Here is a 15305-nt window from a genome sequence, read left to right as displayed (position 1 = left end):
AAAACAAAAGCCTGCAAAGACTGAAGGAAGACTGAGGGAGCCCCAGCCAGTGGCAGACACACATATTTTAATTATCTCTCACCAAACACTCACTTGTGCTCATGAAAGCTTGATAAAATCCTTTGTATTTAGTCTCAGAATTTAAGGAAGAACAAGTTAGTGTACCAAGTTAGGTGAGACGCTGGCGTGGACAAAGACAGGGCAAGGCAGCTGGTCACAAAATGGTCTTAAACACACACTGGGGACCAGGAACAGAAGAAAATGGGGCTAAATTTTAATTTTCTAATGCCAAGTGGAAAGCCAGGCAGCTGCCCACAGGTGTCTGCTCTCCAGTTCCACATCCATGAACTTCTCTGAACATCTACAGGAAAAGGAATTTTCATCAATCCAAGCAAAACAGAGTGTTCAAGACATGGGTACCTTACTCCTGATTGCAGAGAGGCTCTCAGAAATCCATGAAAAACTTATTTCCCTAGAAAAAGAAATGGTCTGGCAACCTGTTTCTCTTCCTGAGACTGATTTTTTTTCCCCATCTCCAGCTTTTTGCCTATTGCATCTGAACAGTGCAGGATAAAGGAGGAATTATCTCCAACACACTATTTTTTCACCATTTCAGGAAAACCAGATAAAAAACACATCTGGAAAAATAAGAATGAAGATTTAAGTGGGGGTGAAGTGTTGAAGTTTTATTTGGGATTGCTCCTCTTTCAGGAATGAGCCTGACAGATTGACTGGAGAATGGATGAAGAACTGCAGCCCAGCCTCCAGCCAAAGGCAAGAAGCCAAAGAAAGCCCAGCTTTACAAATGAGCAGGTTTCAAGAACATTTTCCCCTCACCCTCAGTGATTAGGATTTTCATCTTATAAGAAAATTTATGGAACGTGGAGAAAGGAAACTGTGATAAGAACCACAGGAACCTAAGCAGACCAGTGAAGAAGAAACCTGTGAGCCCAGGAACTTCTTGGGTAAGGAAATGTATTTCCTTAAGAAATGTGGAAAACACTAATTTATTTTGTGGAAATGATACTGCAAATGAAGAAATGGTCCTTATGCACTGAGCCTTGCACCTGCAAAATGGAGCATTTAGAGAATTCTTAGGAAAAAATTCCCACTGAAAATTGCTCCTGATTTATGATGCTCCAAGGGCTGTTCTGGGTTATTCTACCCCAGCACAGCCTGGACACTGAGCAAAGACAACTCTGACAAACTCATGAGACCTGGAAGAGTTTGGCCAAGAAAACAAGAGCATCCACTCTTTAAAAGTGATCTTCTGTGGAAGCCAATGCTGAGGAAATATCATGATCAGATTCTGGCCCTGGGTTTTCTTTCTCTTCTCAGCAAAAAATGGAGTGCAAATAGTGTCCTGCTAGAAAGAGATAAATCGTATCTCCATGTACCTCCAGCTTCTCTTGCGGGAACTTTAAAGCACTTTACTTGCTCAAAGGCAATTAAAATACACTGCAGAGGCACTGGGAAACTCCACCTAAAGCACTTTTTGGTCAGAACCACTGAGTAAAAGATACAGGAATGGCTCAAACTACACAGCTCATCTTGGCAGCAATGCTCATCTTCTGCACCATTCCAGTAACTTTCCCATGCTACACACAACTCCAACAATTTTTTGATGTTCAGCACTTAATCTACTGAGAGAAGAGGGTGCTTTGGGTTTGTGTTAGCAACATTTTGGTTTATTTGAACCAGTAAATACAGTAACACAAATCAAAAGAAAAAAAAGAAAATTTGGATACTATCATTATTATTAAAAGGTTTCTTTTTCAAATGCAGAACTTGGGATAGGACCTGGTCTCCAGCACTTCCTGAGGACATTTCCTCCCAAGTTTGTATCACTTAAATAATGAGACAACAGATTCACAGAACGAAGTTTTATGAAAATATGCTATAATAATAAAAATCTCATTGGACTGGGAGTCACTTTTGATGCTGCGTTGTCAAGCCCTGATGATGCACATTTACATTTTGAGTGCTCAAGCAGGTGAAATCTCCCGGAGCAACCTGGTGAGCAGGGTTTGGTTCAGAGAGGTGAGCAGGGTTTGGTTAATGGGGGTGAGCAGGGTTTGGTTCAGAGGGGTGAGCAGGGTTTGGTTCAGGGGGGTGAGCAGAGTTTGGTTCAGGGGGGTGAGCAGGGTTCGATTCATGGGGATGAGCAGGGTTTGGTTCAGAGGGGTGAGCAGGGTTTGGTTAATGGAGATGAGCAGGGTTTGGTTCAGAGGGGTGAGCAGGGTTTGGTTAATGGGGATGAGCAGGGTTTGGTTCAGAGGGGTGAGCAGGGTTTGGTTAATGGAGATGAGCAGGGTTTGGTTCAGAGGGGTGAGCAGGGTTTGGTTAATGGGGATGAGCAGGGTTTGGTTCAGAGGGGTGAGCAGGGTTTGGTTAATGGAGATGAGCAGGGTTTGGTTCAGAGGGGTGAGCAGGGTTTGGTTAATGGGGATGAGCAGGGTTTGGTTCAGAGGGATGAGCAGGGTTTGGTTAATGGGGGTGAGCAGGGTTTGGTTCAGGGGGATGAGCAGAGTTTGGTTCAGGGGGGTGAGCAGGGTTTGGTTCAGGGGGATGAGCAGGGTTTGGTTAATGGGGGTAAGCAGGGTTTGGTTCAGGGGGATGAGCAGAGTTTGGTTCAGGGGGGTGAGCTGGGTTCGATTCATGGGGATGAGCAGGGTTTGGTTAATGGGGATGAGCAGGGTTTGGTTCAGAGGGGTGAGCAGGGTTTGGTTTAGAGGGATGAGCAGGGTTTGGTTAATGGGGGTAAGCAGGGTTTGGTTCAGGGGGATGAGCAGGGTTTGGTTAATGGGGGTAAGCAGGGTTTGGTTCAGAGGGGTGAGCAGGGTTTGGTTCAGGGGGATGAGCAGGGTTTGGTTAATGGGGGTGAACAGGATTTGGTTCAGGGGGATGAGCAGAGTTTGGTTCAGGGGGGTGAGCAGGGTTTGGTTCAGGGGGATGAGCAGGGTTTGGTTCATGGGGATGAGCAGGGTTTGGTTCAGGGGGATGAGCAGGGTTTGGTTCAGAGGGGTGAGCAGGGTTTGGTTAATGGGGGTGAGCAGGATTTGGTTCAGGGGGATGAGCAGGGTTTGGTTAATGGGGGTAAGCAGGGTTTGGTTCAGAGGGATGAGCAGAGTTTGGTTCAGGGGGGTGAGCAGGGTTTGGTTCAGGGGGATGAGCAGGGTTTGGTTAATGGGGGTGAGCAGGATTTGGTTCATGGGGGTGAGCTCGGTTTGGTTAATGGGGGTGAGCAGGGTTTGGTTCAGGGGGGTGAGCAGGGTTTGGTTCAGGGGGGTGAGCAGGGTTTGGTTCAGAGGGGTGAACAGGGTTTGGTTCAGGGGGGTGGAACAAACAACAGCAGCTCTGCTCCCCCTGCACTCTTGCAGGAGCTGCCCCAAGTCAAGATCATCTCAAAAGTTATGGCTGAATATCAAAAATTTACTGACTCAAACCTGTTCAAAACAGTACCACCCCCACCACTGCAATTCCCGAGCACAGTTATTAAGGCACTATTTAATTTCACCCAAGATATTAAATGTGCTCCGAAGACTTGTTATAGGGAAGCTGTTGGGACAATAATGTTGAATTTCCTGGTTTAAGTGGGCTTAAATTTTCAGTTATGTTACACAAATGCACTTATTCTGGTGCACCCAATTTCAGAACTCTTCTGTGATTACCAAAAGTGGTTCCAAGCACCTAATGAAAAGGCAGGCTGGATATTAAACAAAAGAATATTTGCATACCTTGGAGGAGATGATTGGACATCATTGCTGTGTTCTGCATATAAATTACAGCTGATCAGAATTCAGGCCTATTAACCTCCTCTTGAAACACATTTATTTCCTTCTGTTTGACTTAATTGTAGTGCCTTAAAATAGATTTCAGGATGTAAGAATGATCAGTGGAGTGCCTGGATTCACTGAACTGTGCAGGAATACCATGGGAAATCCTGGCTGATTTCAACTCTTCCCACTTCCAATAGGGAAAGTCGGGTAGCAAGAAGAAATGGGGAGATGATTTCACCAAGATTCCCATGTTTGGGAATCTCTACTGTCTTCTCAGAGGGAAAGAAGCATAGCAGGTGCCTTATTGCTGCTTGTCCTCGATGGGGACCAGAGGAGAACATCAGTGACAAAACACAATGTGGTGCCTTCAGAAGACACAAGGACTTGACTGAGCTGGGAATGGCTGAAAGCTGAAATCCTGCTGTCTCAGGGAGGGGTCTCTAGGCCAGGCTCTCATTTCACTTCAATGATCCCTGGAATCCTGAGCTCCCACTCCAGCACAACCAGTGCTCCCAGACATCACTGTACTCCTGCCTCAGCACAGGATTTTCAGAAGAAAATCTACTCCCATATGGAGAGGAAAGGAAGGTTTGAGCTCAGGAAAAGCTGTTTCACCTAAAAGCTGCCAAAAGCTGCTGACATGCAACAGGGAAGAAAGTGGAAGAAGAAGAAATCATATCCCAGCACCAGCTCTGCTCTACAGCCCAGCCATCACCTGGAGAACCCTCCTGGTCTCTGGCCAGGGACTTGAAGCTGTCAGACTCAAAGGTGTATGACAAGAATTCACCAGGATTTAGGAGCTACAGAAAATTATTTGGAATATTTATAATTTTTCTCTCATCAGAAAAATGTATTTTTAAGTTTGAAAACCCAGAGACTAAATGTGTGATAAATTTATTACAGTTCTGTGAGAAAATTCCTGAGCTCCAGATCTTCTGGTGACTCTAAAACAGCTCCACAAAGGCAGAAAGAACAGTGATGCAACTGAAGGTCTATAATCAATCACCTGTGAGACATGGAAAAGATGCAGATGCATAAGAATTAACAGACACCTCCTTTCCTACAGATATTCTGGCCCCTCCTTTAACACTGAAACACTGAAAAGTTCTGAAAATCTTCTGCTGACAGAAACCAGGGAGGGAGAATGTGCAGCAGCACTGAGGCTTCACATCCATGAGTTATGGACTCCTAAGAATGATCAAACTTGGGAAAAAATAATTGCTGAAGAATATTGACAATTTAGGAGCATCCAGGTCTCTGAGGTGTGGCTGGTGGTGTGAGGGAGAGGCACAGCAAGGCAAAGGGCACAGGCGGAGGAATGCAGCCCTTCCTTACCTGAGGTGGAGTCGGGGTGGAGGTGGGTCTGACAATGGGGGGTGTGGGGTTCCTGCTGCCCCCTCCAGACATGATTTCTTCTGTTATGTCTTTGCCTCCCTGGTTTGGATCCCGGATTCGGATCTAGAGGATTGAAAGAACTGGAATAATAACAAAGGAATAATTCCCAGAGTGTTCCTGGTACTGCTGTCCTTGTGGAAAGCAGCGTGGGCAGCACATGCTCCCACCACACCCAGCAGGAGATGGTCTGGGATGAGCAGGAACACAGGGATGTGGCTTGTTTCCATGGCTTGGAATGCATGGCATGTCATCCCTTCATCAACACCTAATTTAATAAAAACCTAATTTAATCATCAAGCACTCTAGTTCAGTCTAAATATGTGCACCCTGTAATTCAAAATACAGGTTCTGCTGCTGGCACATGAGTTTCCTGCAACTGAGAAAATCTGGGAGACAGTTTAAACTTGCCCAGTAGTGGAAAGGGCAAGAATGGAGAAAAGGCTGTATTCTACCCCAACAAGAAACACCATGACCTTGCCAGGCCAGCTTCTGGGAAAGGGGGAAAGAAAATCAGCAAATCAGGTCCAAGTTCCACCAAAACTGAGGGAATCAAACTAAAATACTGAGTGGAGGAAAGGGAAACTGAAAGGACAAACTCAAGTCCTGTAGAACTCTGGAGCATTTAGGAAAAAAGTGGGATTTTTGAGTCTCTTCACAGTCCCAAAATGGGAAGAAAAAATATTTTTCAAAATACACCACTCCATAACACTCCCTGAATCCTCAACTGATACTTGAGCCAATCTGTGTCCCTGAACAGGGGGAAGAGCCAGCATGTCTGGGATAATGTGAAACAGAGCTTTTCATCTCCTGTACTGGAGATTCTGATAACCCTGAAAACAGAGTTCAGTGTATCTGCCCACCTTCTCCAAAACTCTTGGCTAAACTCGGGATTAATTCCATGCAGAAATCCAAGCAAACAACTCCAAGCAAAGCAAGAGACACCATCACCCTTCCCAGGGCAGGGGTTCTGCTGGAAACCCCCCTGTAATTGCCCCATGGCAGGGGGTGGGAATGGTCTTTCAAGTCCTTCCAAGACAACCCTTCTGGATTCTGGGCTGTAAAACCTGTAACTGCAGAAGGGGTTTGTGATTTGCCAAACTCAGTTTGGTGGGATGGTGGCTTCAGTCTGGGTTGTGAACACACACACACATACTATACTCAAGATGCTAACTCTGGGCTTCTCTTATTTTTGATGGAGTTTTTTTTTTGCTAAAACATTTAATTAACTACAGCAACAAGGACCTGAGAGCTGGCACTAATTCCTGCCCTCTCCTCCCCCTTACACAGAGTCAATGGCATTAAAAACAAGATTTCCCTGCCTGGAAAATTGTAGTACTCAAATACTCAACTCATGGTGGATGAGGACATGTGCACATTAATGCATTTAACTTTAATTTTTCTCATTTCTCCAGTTCCAACCAATTACCAAATTTAAACAGCACATTCAGAGAGAAGCATCTTGGGCATTTAAAATCTTTTTTTTGCCTCAAATAATGCAGCTTGGCTGGCATGGAACTGCCTTAATCCCAGCTGAGCGTGTCTGATCAACTCTGCATTTCAATGGCATCAGGGATCCTGGCATGTCGTGTTTGGGATGCTGAAAAGAGACTCCTGGGGACTGAAGAGGTGACAAAAAAGCTGCTGAGAGCAGCCACCAAAAAGGCCTTTCCTTCAAGCACAGCTCACACATTGTTCAGCTCTTCCGGTCTCCCAAATCAAGTGTCACCCCAGATCACCCTCAAAATTCCAAAGATTCAAATATTCTGCATTCTGAAACATGTCCAAGTCCCTTTATTCTTTTCTACCCCCAGGAAACTGTTCTCTTTCAATGTTTCCAAAACACTCTCACACAAATACTGCATTAATTTCCGTTTCAGTCCTTTATAAACGATTAATTCACAAATTCAAGCCCCCCATAATCTTTTCCTGGTTAAACCTTACATTCACTCCATATACCTTCACTGTTTCCCACCATCCACCTGTTGCTGGGTTTAAATTCCATTCATCTGCCTCTCTCAAATTCCCCCCAGTGAATTAGAAAGAGGGAATATGCTCTCCAAACCCATATCCACCTTGATAATGTGGTCAGGTTCTTTCAGGCCTGCAAATACATCCTTAACTTAGTGGTTTCCCACCTTTTTCAAGGCATAATATTCAATAATTACTAATTTGCCACTTTGAACCAGTTCCTAACATTCTCCCAGACTGCTGAGTTCACTCATTCCCACCTGGTTTCTTGGGAACACTCTAAGGCACAGGTGAGGATTCCAGACTTGGAGAGACCATGCTGCTTTTATTTATGTTTACTTAAAACCATCAAAATTATTTTCCTTTTTGATTGGCTGAGATTTTAAAAACTCAGAGTGCAGAGTAGCCACAGAAAAATGGAAAGAAAATAAGGCACCATTGCAGCACTGTGCAATGCTTAATTACACTTAATCACTTTGGGAATCACAGAATGACTGGTCTGGGATGGAAGGGACCTCAAGGCTCATCTTGAAGCATGGTCAGTGACACCTTCCATGTCCCAGGGTGCTCCATCCAAGCTGGCTTGGACACTGCCAGGTATGGGGCAGCCACAGCTGCTCTGGGCACCCTGTGCCAGGGCCTTCAGTGAAGGTAAAGCTCAGGTTTAATCTTAAGAACATTATTCATGTCCTTGCACCTCCCAGGCAGGACAGACCCGGGGCTGAGTCGCCCAAGGCCCCACTCACCGTTTTCTTCTCCCTCTTGGCAGGCGGCGGCTGCTGCTGCTGCGTAGGCACAATGATGGGTGCAGACTGGTACACGGGCTGGCTGGGGTAGAAGGGTGTTCCTGGGGCACAACAACACAAACCACAGCAACAAAGTCAGCTCAGGACAGAAAATCAAGCGCCAGATGTAGCACAGGCCAGAACTTCCAACATCTGTCTGGGAAAGCTGCATTTGCTCAGCTCCACTTCCACTAAACAGAAACTGACGTTCCATCAAGACAAGAGATTCAGCTACTATTTCTTATTGATTTCCATGACCAATAATTGGCCACATACAACATCCATTTCTGAGAGGCTCTGCACACCACAGAGGCACTGCAAGACCATCCCTGGACTCCTCTGCCTGACAAACAGGAAGGATTTTTGCTGGGTTTGCTACTGGTTTATCATGGGCTTTCTGCATTTGTAGAGAAATTCAGTCTAACAAATACAAAATATTTGTGAGGTCAACTGCAACCTATTTGGAAGCATAACCAGAAAATTTATCTACAAGTAACCTTCTTCTCATGCTGCAACACACAAAAAGCACAACCACAGTGATTAGTGCAGAATCACACTGTGGAGCTGATCATATTCCTAACACCCAATATGGTTCATTATGGTCTTCTCAGTGGAATGAGAGTGGCTCAATAAATAACCAAGTGCTTTAGACCACACCAGAGATCAGGTGGCAAAGCAGACCTGCCTCCTGCCCATGGATCAGGGGTCAGGGGAATGTGTAAGGTGCTGCTGGGTGTTCTCCCTTCTAGGCATGGATACTGGATGAACTGACTGCTTGCACTTGTCTCTGGCACAATCTGATCTATTCTTCAGCTGAAGTAAGCTTTAACTGGGAATAAAAATCTGGATTGTGCCTGTAACCCAACAGGGAGGTCACTGGATCTCAGACAAAGGGTGAAAACCAAGAAGGCACATTAAACCCGCCCACCACAGCCTGATTTGCAACTTCCAAGGATGCATTCCTCCTGCTGAGTGAGAGCTGGAAAGCCCCAGCTCGGAGTAAGCTCCCTGTCTGCATCCTCAGAGTGGGAATCTTCTCCTGTCCGAGCAGAGAGCACAGCATGGCACTGAGGAGCTCTAAGTGACACTCCTGGCTGGGCTGAATCATTCAAGAAATGTCTCATTTTGAATGTCAGGGTCAGCAAAGCCACTTCAGATCTGGCCTCAAAGCCTCTATCAGCATCTCTGCAGGCTGGGAATCAAAAACTATTGCCCAGGGAAGCCAGGGCTGCCCCTGGATTCCTGGAAGTGTCCAAGGCCAGGCTGGATAGGTCTTGGAGCAGCCTGGGATAATGGAAGCTGTCCCTGCCCATGGCAAGTGGTGGCACTGAATGGGATTTAAGGTCCTTCCAACCCAAACCATCCTGGGATTTCGTGATTCTGTGAACCCTGCTGATGAGCAGGTATCCAAGCAGAGCCTGGGTAAGGTGAGCGAACAGGAGGAGCCTGGGATCCTGCAATGTGTGAATTCCCTTCATTTATAGATTCTTAGAAACCAGATCTAACCACATCACCTGCTGGAGAAGCACCTCTAGCAGAACTCAGGGAATGACTCTCTCTTTATGAAAAGTATTTTAAAAACCCAAATCCTAAAAAGAAGAACTTCTGGGAAGAAACAGCTTCTGTGACAAGCCAAGTGCATTTGCCAGTGCCCGACTCTCTGCTCTGCTTCCTGCCTTTGATCCCTTCCAGCTCTCCAGCACCCAACTTTCATTCTCTCTCCTTCCCACTGATCATTTCAAGGTCTTCCCCAATGTTGTACAGAAACTCTCTGATATCAGAGAATGACAAACTGCAAAACTCAATTATAAAATTGCAGTCCATCTTCACAAATTTTGTCTTCCATTGTATTTTCCCTCATCACCTTCTTCAGATCCTGCCAAACTGCAATGATTTGACAGCAGCCACACTGGCTACAAATCCTATGGTTTATAGAAAAGGCACTGCCAGCAACATTTCCCATACCTGGATTGTAGATTTAACTGCTCCCCAAACCTGGCAGCACCTGGTGAGAGACTTAGCATTCCAGTCTCTACACATAGCAAGGGAGTGACAGGAGGGAAAGGTGGGTAAGTAGAGGCAAATCCTTGGTGAAGCCTTCCCTGCCTGGAAAACTCTGCAGGACAGAGAGCTCTGGCTTCACCCACTGAGGCTCCACAGGCACAGCAACCTAAAGCTGAGAATGAAAGACAAACAGCCCCATTCCTGGTCACAGGCAATCCTGGGCAGCTGCAGCCTTTCCTGACACACTCACACAAACAATACCTCGGGATTTTTCAGGAGTGAATAATCAGAGCTGTGACACCACCAAATTTAGCAGCTATGTGAAGTTCAAACAAATGCTAAGCCAGCTTGTTATTATAAATCTTCAGCTGACAACAGAAAAACACACCAAGAAAAGACTCTGTAAGAACTCTCCAAGCAGAACTTACCATAGGCATTGGGGAATTCTCCAGGACCTGGGCCTGGATAAAAGGGTCCTGGTCCTGGTGGCTGCACAGGATATTGCTGGGGTGGCCCGACGTACGGGGGGCCACTGTGACGATACTGGGGGGGACAAAAACAACCATCACTGCACAAGGACCTGGACAACCTGTAACTGAGCCCCCCCAGTCAACAGGGATCTGATCCTCAAACTGGTTAATTACAGCTTTGGGAACCACAGAATCATGGAATTGTTAAGGCTGGAAAAGATCTTTAAGATCACTGAGTCCAACCATCATCCAGCACCACAACCAAGCCCACCACTGACCATGTCCCCAAGTGCCACATCCACACATTTTCTGAACACTTCCAGGGATGAGGACTCCACTGCTGCCCCGGGCATCCTCTGCCAGTGCCTGACCACCTGTTCCATGAAGGAATTGTCCCTAATATCCACCTAAACTTCTCCAAATGTTAGTGCCAAAAGCAAGGTAAAACCAAGGTAGGGAGGACACAGGAGCTGAGGTAGAACAAAGTCACTCCCTGATTGCAGCAACACTCTGTGTTATAAGGCCCAAAGTTCTGGAGTGCCTGTGGATCTGTTAAGACAAATGAGGTATTTTTAAAGCACTGAGTGTTTTCCAAGAGCTTGGTTTCCTACCATGTTTGAAGGAGGCCTGAAAAAGGTGATTGATTCCTACTGCCTCCATGCACAGAAGAACAAATACTTCATACAGAGAAAGGTCAGAGGCTGAACCGCAGATTCATGGAAGCATTTAGACTGGAAAAGCCCCCTGCAACCACTAAGTCCAACCATTCCCCCTGCACTGCCAAGCCCACCCCTAAACCTTGTCCCCAGATGCCACATCCACACATTTCTTGGACACTTCCAGGGATGGTGACTCCACCACTGCCCTGGGCAGCCTCTGCCAATGCCTGACCATCCTCTCCATGAGGGAATTCAACCTGACTCCATAGACACATCCCCATGCACTCCATGGAGCAAATGTTGCTCTGCAGTTCCTCAGGTGCCTGCATGCTGGGTTTACCTGTGGGATACAGTACTGGGGGCCCTGAGGCATGGGGTAGGGCATTGGCAGGTGGTTCACCATCATGATGTGCTGGTTGGTTTGGTACACGGCAGTCGGGGTCTGTGCTCCGGGACGGATGGAGGGGCTGCTGTTCTGAATGGTGGCTCTTGGAGGCTGGATCTGAGGCCTCTGAAAAAACTAGGAGAGGGAAGGGAGAGGGGAGAGAAAACAAAGAACTGGTCAGACTTTCTAGGAAAGAACTGGAAATATTCTTACAATATTATAGTTATGGTGTTAGTTTCCAGGGGTTGCCACGCTTCCAGAAAACTGCAGGACAGTCCGTGTTCCTCTGTGAACAGTATGGCCATCTATGGCTTTCTATTTTACAAGGCAGAAACAGTCAAGAAGTTTACAAAGTGATTATTATTAGTTTGTATCACCTGAATTTTACAGCTGAACCTTCTGAGCAAACTTAAGTAAAATTAGTTTGTCTAATTTTCTTTTTATAAGGTGGGTTGGCTGCTAAAAAAACTCCACCTTTATAAATAGCCCAGGAAAATAAAAGATCAAGGCAACTGTTCCAATTTATATCCAGAAGAGCTAAAAATCCAGAATTTCACAAAGGCCAGAGGCACCTCGTGTCTCTCCTTCCCATACAGGTGACTTGTCCTGCCCTGCTTTCCAAAGGGTGGCAACCTGTTCCAGGGTGGTCCCAAAGCCTTGCACCACGCTGGGATGAGGTGATGTCCTGGCAGATGGGCCAGGCCCAGGCAACCAAGCAAGCCTTGGCACCTGCTCCATGCTGGCCCTGCCTCTGCATCTCAGCTCACAGCTCACAGCTGAGAGATGCACTGGACACCGAGGCATTCACTGACTGAGGAGTCACCAGGTGAGAGACACTGATGCCATGCAGAACCAGGAGTTAGAGTTACCTGTATAGGTCTGAATCCTCCCTTCAATAACGAAGCAAGAAAGCAGCAGGAAACAGAAAGAAAGCCAATGGAACAGCTTACAGATCAACAGGAAGGAGTAGGATACAACATGCACCCTAAATGCACACAGTCAGCTGCAGCCCTGCTCTGACTCATCCCTTCTAGAAAGGGCCAGGAAAAGACACTGAGTGGTACCATGGACTCTGCTGCCAGAATCCCACAGGGTCAGAACTCTCCTAGAAAAGTTTTATATGGAAGTATAAAAGTTAAAAAAAAAAAAAAAATCCAAACAAAAAACCCAATCAAACCCCGATTTACTGCGTGAAATGTGATACTAGAGAAAGACTTTATGTTTACTGTGTTCCTAAAACATCAAATATTTCTCCTTCTGGTCTCTTTCACTGGTACAGAGAGGGTAGAAAAAGCAGAAACTCTGGCTCCATGGATTTCTCTCCTTTTCTGCACCAAGTCTGGGAGAGGACAAAATGCCACATATTTAACTGCTAGGTAAAAAATAATTATAATAATTAGGCCACCACACATCCCACTGAATCCTGCTGGCTGCTGTACAGGGATGTGCTACAGGGAGTAACTGCCAGGAGTGAGAAGAGAGGGGAATGAAGGGATGAGCTGGGACTATCCACCACAAGTTTGGGAGAGGACAGAAAGAAGCTGAGATGTCTCTATCCTCGACTTGACAACAAGCTTAAAATGGCCATTCTGGTGCTGCTGAAGACTTCATTACACCTGAGCTGCTCCCCACAGCAAACCATTTCTCCAGGAAAGTCCTGGATGACTCTCTTTCACATAAACAGACATTGTTATAGTGAGCACAATGATTTTCTGTCCAGCCCTGTCAACCTGGATGAAGAGCTGTCCTCAGCACACTGGAAATGTGACCTGAACAAGGAGAAGGCAACAGTTTGTGGAGAAAAGTTTGCAAGTGAAGGTGGAGAAAGGCAAACGAAAAGGACAGTCTGCCATGGTCCTGCTGTGATAAAACCACGTGGCTGTGAGATGTGGGGGAGATGCAGGAGTGTGGCATGAACCGAGCACAGGTGCTGACTTGGTGAGAATCACTAGAGTTTGTAATTTTTCAATATCCAAAGACATCAAAAAGTGTAAGTCTTTTTTCACTGTGATTCACTGAATAATGATCATTTTTAAGCTGTAAGCATGTTGCAGCACGTGTCTCACTGAGGGAGAATAGGAAAAATTTAATAATCTCCACATGGGTGTGTTAATGCAGAGTGAAAAGGGCCAGAGGCAGAAGTGAGACCTTTCTCCATCAACAGCACATCCAAACCCAGGGCAGTGCAGGCAAACCCCGATTGCCAGAGCTGGGCAGACTCCACCTATGGAATCTGCTTCTCAGGCTCCTGCTGCACCTACAGAACCTGCTCACAACCAAGTGAGCCCATGCAGGGAACACTGCCAGCACTGGAACTCCTTGTCCATGCACAGCTGCTTGCTCCCAGCACTTCCAGCCTATCCCTAGAGGCTCTGGAGGTGAGCCCTGCTGGGGACATGGGCTGGGGAAGCTCCTTTCTGTGGGACACAGCCCAGGCTCTTCCCTGCTGCAGCAGAAGGAAGCACAGCACCCTGCTCTGGAATGGGGGTGGCAGTGACCTGCTCTTCCACGAGCACTGAATGCCCCACAGAGCAGCTCCACAGCAGCAGGGGAGTCTCTGATAAGGACACTGGATGTTAAAAAACCTCTCAGAGACCCCCTGTGTCCATACCATCCCAGAGCTGGCTCAGCTTGAGGGATGGGGAGGAAAGGAGGAGAATTCCACCCTAGCAGCAAGATAGAGCAGGAAGAAAGGCAGATCCATTATTCCAAACAACAGGACTAACAGAAGCTTTTGAAGTGGCAACCTGAGATCTCTCTGACAAAGTCTGAATGACTTACAGCTACCCCAGTTCCTGTAAGTAAAGCCAGGATTCTGGAGGAAATCTGGTATGGGAGCACCATGCATCTGACCTGGGCATGGGTTTGACAGTTCTAATCCTGCAGCACCTGGCTGACAAACTGCTTTATGCTCCATCCTCACCCCTGGCCCTCAGGAGCTCAGCCAGCAGTGTTCACAGGAATGTTTAGCTATTTGATTTGCTAAAATAGATGAGAACTCATCCAGTTGTTTTTTTTATTTTTCTGTTTCTTGCTACTTTATTTGCTATTTAGTTTGCAAAAAAATCCACCTTGCAAGGTCAAATAGATGCCTACACAGACAACGCCTTCAAGTAACATTAACCATGTCCTATGAAAGAACAGCAGGAAGTGAAAATCTGATAGATTTGGCCTCTATTTCTTCTAGAAAGTGCAATATTTGGAGTGGAGAACACCCAGGACCAGAGTAAAGGTACCCTGGGCCACAGAAAAACTTCTGAGAGAAACTCTGCATTGCACGAGCCCTTCCTTGACTCCTTCCTTCAAAAATTAAGCCCTGCTATATCTAATGATGGTCAAATTTTGGTTGTTCAGCAACCAGTGAGGACCTGGGCCATGGTCTTTGAGTCACATCTCATCCCTTATCTGCCCAAGTCTGGTAGGGAGGGAATTCTTGGATCACCTTGGGGTCAATGCTCCTGGGCAATACAGTCTCTGACTTCACCCAGGGCTGCTCCCTCTCGGTCCCAGAGGAGCACAAGCAAAGCCCTCTGACACTTTCATCAGCTGCCTGAAGCTCAGCCCCTTGGCCTGCTCATCCCATAAGCCCTCCTTGTCTCAGCAGCCCTTCCCTCCCTGCTCAAGGAAGTTCTGGAAAATTAAAAAGAACTGCACACAGACTCCACATAGGGGTTCCCTCAGTGCTTCCCAAAACTCTGTAACTGGAAAGAACTGCAGTGCTTTAGCTGAAGGTTGCATTGCAGAGATGATTTCAGCTGATGAGCTCTCACTTCATGGAATTAAACCTTCTCCTTGGCACTAAGTCCAGGCTGGCTGTCACCTGCTGCCATGCCAGCCCTCTGTGCTGATCCTGTTTTCCA

At 46.6% G+C, this 15305-nt stretch overlaps 1 protein-coding gene across 5 annotated transcripts in view; it reads right to left on the bottom strand.

Moving 5' to 3' along the window:
• Nucleotides 1–15305, bottom strand: part of EIF4G3 (eukaryotic translation initiation factor 4 gamma 3) — a 144481-nt gene that overhangs the window by 49617 nt on the left and 79559 nt on the right. For all 5 annotated transcript variants that reach the window (XM_079326426.1, XM_079326427.1, XM_079326429.1 and 2 more), the window contains 4 exons: nt 11401–11580; nt 10360–10474; nt 7889–7989; nt 5115–5237 (listed from right to left, as the gene is read on the bottom strand). In XM_079326426.1, the coding sequence (XP_079182552.1) occupies nt 5115–5237; nt 7889–7989; nt 10360–10474; nt 11401–11580 (519 nt within the window). The remainder of the gene's footprint in view (nt 1–5114; nt 5238–7888; nt 7990–10359; nt 10475–11400; nt 11581–15305) is intronic.

This window comes from Erithacus rubecula (assembly GCF_903797595.1).
Source record: "Erithacus rubecula genome assembly, chromosome: 24".
Classification (NCBI taxonomy): domain Eukaryota; kingdom Metazoa; phylum Chordata; class Aves; order Passeriformes; family Muscicapidae; genus Erithacus; species Erithacus rubecula.
Note: the sequence above shows the minus strand (reverse complement) of the source record. Positions and strands in the feature narration are given on the sequence as shown.